At 53.7% G+C, this 4695-nt stretch overlaps 2 protein-coding genes across 2 annotated transcripts in view; both read right to left on the minus strand.

Annotated features, from left to right (window-relative positions):
* The window catches only part of GTF3C5 (general transcription factor IIIC subunit 5), a 20221-nt gene that overhangs the window by 7270 nt on the left and 8256 nt on the right, over positions 1 to 4695 (minus strand). The window lies entirely within an intron of this gene.
* The window catches only part of CEL (carboxyl ester lipase), an 11228-nt gene continuing 7017 nt past the window's right edge, over positions 485 to 4695 (minus strand). The window contains 10 exon segments of the mRNA XM_008642184.2: positions 485 to 586; positions 589 to 739; positions 1089 to 1286; positions 1401 to 1604; positions 1850 to 2036; positions 2880 to 2997; positions 3214 to 3321; positions 3744 to 3874; positions 3965 to 4162; positions 4508 to 4630. Of these exon segments, the coding sequence (XP_008640406.2) occupies positions 533 to 586; positions 589 to 739; positions 1089 to 1286; positions 1401 to 1604; positions 1850 to 2036; positions 2880 to 2997; positions 3214 to 3321; positions 3744 to 3874; positions 3965 to 4162; positions 4508 to 4630 (1472 nt within the window). The 3' untranslated portion in view covers positions 485 to 532.

Below are 4695 nucleotides of genomic sequence, written 5' to 3' on the forward strand. Positions count from 1 at the left end.
GGCGTGTGGGAGGGCGAGGCCTGAGGGCGGCCTGAGCTCGTCCTGTCCTGCTCGGACCTGCGGCTCCTCAGCCCCGCTTGTGACCATAAACAGATGCAGAATCACCTCCCCCGTGTGTTATTTTGTCCTCGTCCTGCCTGGACAACGAAGGAAAACAGCCCTGACTGAGCACACGCTCACATGCATCCGTACGCCGCTTCTCTGATCGTGCAAGGAATCTGGTGTAAATTCTCATTAAAACAAGCTTTTGCTTCCTAAGAACTTCAGTCTTCATCCCAGCAATGTTTGATGCCACAGAAGGTGGCAGATGAAGGAGATACAGGTGAGGGTGAGAATAAAATTTGCCACAAGGACAGCTTGTCCAGCACTGGCTGTCACAGCCAGGGGAGCACACACTGCCCACAGGATGTTCCATCCTGCCTGACCTTGACATCAGCGAGAAACTCCTGTCATGGCAAACACACAGAGAACCAGAGTCACTCAGTTACAAGCAAGCCTTTAATGATCTCTAAACTATATTTCTTTCTTAGCTTTAGAACATTAACTCCAACTGGGAGATGTTGGCGACCTGCGGCAGCGGGCGGTACAACCCGAGTTCCAGAAGGAAACATACTCAGATCTCAGGTCCTGCTTCACAGAGTTTTTGTTCATCTCGTTGTTGATATCCAGGTAGTACTTGCCCTTGTTGCTGTAGGCTGGCCAGGAAACGGGCACGTCCGAATGGCCTTTGTTGGGATCACTGGGGCAAAAGGAGACACAGAAACACAGTTTTGAGGTTTTTGGCAGGAACCTTGTCTGCTCAAGTGAGACTTTAAGTGAGAAAAAAGAGAGAGTTGACCCTGGCACAAGCAATAGAATTCTGCCTGCCAGGAGTGAGTTGATGACCTTCAATCTCCTCCCTCAGTCCCCACTGGCATCATCCCAGCTTCACATAGGGACTTAAATTTTGTATGAACATTAGGATTCAGGAATAAGAAATACAGACATGGAACACCCTGCTTCTGGGAATGATCCTGAAAACTTACTGGACAAAACCAGCAGCCTGAAATTCTGCATCAAGCCCCAAATGTGGAATAGGAATCACTCACCCGCTCCTGGCAAAATTGGTCCAGTAAGCAATCATGGCCTTTGAGACGGTCCTGTGCTTGGGCAGGTAGCCCAGGGGGGTGGCAAAGGGCTTCCCAAACACGTACTGCAGGTCATCAGCATGGTCTGCCCCGACCCAGCTGGGGTAGACAGGCATGCGGGACGGCTGGGAGAACACGTAGCTGTAGGTCTTGCCACTCCTGGGAAATAAAAGGGACTGGATAAGCAGCTGTGAGGGGACAGCAGAGCCCTCTTAAGCCACTCCTCATCCCCCCAGGTCGGCTTAGGGTTCCTGCCAGGGCTGAGCTGCTCACTGGGCATTCTGCAGGTGCAGGTTCAGTGCCCACTGTGTGGGAATCAGGAAGATGTAGTCAGTGACCAGGTCCACCACTGTCTTCTTCATGACCTCCTGACTGGGTTTGTCACCCCAGCTCTGTGTGTAGATGTTGTAGGTGGCGTTGGCTCCGGCCTCGCCCCTGTCCACGGTGAGGCCTTTGATCAAATCATACACCTGCTCCCTGAAAAGACAAGTGACATTAATTAATTACAGACCAGCAGCTTCAGGTCAGGCAGGGGTCTTGCCTGGTCCTTTCTCTTGAGGGCTCTGGACTTGGCAACACAAGGCCTGGGCACCCAGGCTTGGAGCGACATCCCGTTATGAAGGCTGTGCCCTGTCCGCTCAAGCCTGAGTCGTTGGGGCTTGGGAGCTACACTGGAGAGAAGATGGCTCCTGTTGAGGGCTCCAAGGGCATCTGTCACTCACGCAGTGATTTTCACCAGCGGGCGGTTGATGGCGGGTAAATCCACGCCGGCAAAGATGTGCCCATCCATGTTATTGACCCCGGCCAGGTAGTCGATGTCGGCAGCGTTGGCAAAGAGCTTCTCTGGCATGTCTGGGAGGAAATCCCCATCGACGACAGGAGTGAGGGCGAGGGTGTGCACCAGGGGCACTGCAGCAGGAGACAAGAGCAGAGTCTGTTAGGAGCTGAGGAAACACAGATGAGTGGTCTGGCATAGCCCATGACTCAAATAGCTCGGGAGAAAACAGGCTGAGGTGAATGACAGCTTGAGCAGTGGCTTCAGTATGTGCAGGATGTCACCCAGATGCAGTGTAAACCTCATGTCTATGGCTGAAGGAGAAAAGCAAGAGATCTGCCAGGCAAGCACCACCTGGTAACATCCATAAATCCTCTCCTCCTGCAAATCCCTTCCCCAAAAAGATAGGAAAGAGCTGAACTTTGCATCCCACCTGGCCATGCTGTCTGATTGTCAGGACAGCCAGCCCCGACTGTGCAGTTGCACAGCAGTGGTTTAGACACTCGCTGTTCTGAGCCAGGCTAAACGCTGTGGTTTGTGACCAGGAGCACCAGGAGGAGAATCTTCTTGGCAAAGGAGTCCCCACAGGCAGCAAAAGCAGCAGCGATCCTACACTCCACCCAGCGACTCAAATAGAAATAGCAGGGATGTGAACTTTTTTTTTTAATTTACAAACTGTATTCTGGGATTGCTCTTGCTGCTTTCACAGAACAGGAAGCCCAAACAGTTGCTCTGAGGCCAAGGCAGAGCCCTTGGATAATCCCTCTGCGACTGCTGCCATTGCATGGTGGGCAGCATTCATCTGCTGCAATGTGCACCTGCCTGCAGAAAGGTGGCTGCAAGAGCTGTCATTATTATCCCTTTTCTGAAGGGCACAAGCATCACCTCAACACTCCTGGCAGTCAACCCAGTGTCCTGCCAAGAGCTTGGGGAGCCCAGGGTGGGTGATTGACCAGAGCACAGGCTGGGGGACTTACTGGGCAGGTTGGTCAGCTGCAGGTGGTAGGCCAGTGTCAAAGTTTTGGGATCAGAGCTGCGCAGGCAGTTGGCCAAGATGGCTGTGTTGTCTGTGGAGCAGCCCACCTTTTCTCCAAGCTGCAGGAGAAGAGACAGAAAAACATCCTAGCGTTACCTCCCAAATCTGGGGGTAATTGTTATAGAGACAGATTATATTTGGTTTTAATCTCAAAGCAGTGACTTTCCACAGCTTTGTCTGGCACAGCTCCTGCCCAATCCCTTCCTAGCCATGCTCTCCTCTAGGGAATTGCTTTTTTGGTTTCTATAGTCCTTCAGGCAAGACTTGCACGTTACCTTTTTAGCCCAGAAGAGCGGGTCCCTCTGGATGGCCCAGCTGCACACCCCAACCCCACTCTGGCTGATGGCTCTCTTGAACAGGCCCTTGTTCTTCGGAGACAGCGTCTGGGGGGCAAAATGGGGACAAGAGGGTTTTGGGTACAAACTCCTGAGGAGACCACAGCCTGCCAAACCAGGCAGATGGCCTTGCGGGTCGTGCACGTGTCCCAGGGAAACTGCCAGGTCTTGAGGTGTTCAGCAGTCTTGGGATTTGAAGTTCAAAGGTGAGATGCTGAGAAGAGGAGCAGAGGAGGGGGACATGGAAGGTAGAGGCTGTTTCTTCCCAGGACACGTGGCTGCAGTGGTGGGACTGATGAAGCTGAAGAAGGAGGAGCTGCTACAAAGCACTGAGGCTGAGCATTGCTGTCCTGGCCAGGGCAGGACGTTCATGAGACAGCAGGTGGGGAGGAAAGCAGATGAGTACCAAGGGGCACTCTCAGTGATTGACAGAGAAGGGGCTCTGCTCTGGTCTGACAAGGACAACTGACCTGCAGGGAGACGCTGACGGCACCGGCCGATTCCCCAAAGATGGTGATGTTGTCTGGGTCACCCCCAAAGGCCTTGATGTTCCTCTTCACCCAGGCAATGGCCATGTGCTGGTCCTTGAGCCCGTAGTTCCCTGAAGGACAGAGAGATCATCCACCAGTGAGCAGGGGCACAGCAAAAATCACAAAGTGGGCATCCAGGACAGAGCGAGCAGCAGAGGTACCTGGCAGGTTTTCATCGCCGGTGCTCAGGAAGCCCAGCGGCCCCAGGCGGTAGTTGACGGTCACCACGATGACGTTGCCCCGCACTGCGATCTCCTCCCCATCGTACAGGTAGTTGTCCAGGAAATTGGCTCCCTGGCTGCCTCCGACTAGGAAGGCGCCACCGTAGATAAAAACCATCACGGGCAGCTTGGTAGAGACTGGGAGGAGCGGAACAGGAGCAGAGTGAGCCCCGACAGAGCTGGAAGGTGCTGCCCCTCCATCCCCTCACCCCCTCCCTGAGCATCGTTCCACCTGGGCAGGAGCTGACTTGATGCTCTGTAAGAGCCCGTGGCCAAAAAAGGCCTTGCTCTGCACAAGAGGCTGAGCCTCCCAACAGGGTGAAGGTGAGGAACGTTGTCTGACACAGTTGCCACCTTTCCCCCTGAAAATCACTGCCCAGCACCTGCCCACTATGGACCATAACTGCTGAGAGATGCTCCAGAAAAATTTGCCCAGGAAAGGCAGGTGGGGATCTCCTGCCCAGGTCCCTGCCAAGCACATACTCTCTCTCCTCCCTTGAGGGATCCAGATGTTCAGGTACAGACAGTCCTCACTCCCGCGGACATCAGTCTGTGTCAGCTTCATTTGCATACAGCGCTTTTTGAATGTTTTTGCTTCCAACGTTCCTGAGAGGAGAAAGGGAAGACAGCATGTCCCAGTCAAGGGCATCAGCTCCATTCTCTGGTTGCAA

Source organism: Corvus brachyrhynchos, unplaced genomic scaffold (assembly GCF_000691975.1).
Source record: "Corvus brachyrhynchos isolate BGI_N302 unplaced genomic scaffold, ASM69197v1 scaffold59, whole genome shotgun sequence".
Lineage (NCBI taxonomy): Eukaryota > Metazoa > Chordata > Aves > Passeriformes > Corvidae > Corvus > Corvus brachyrhynchos.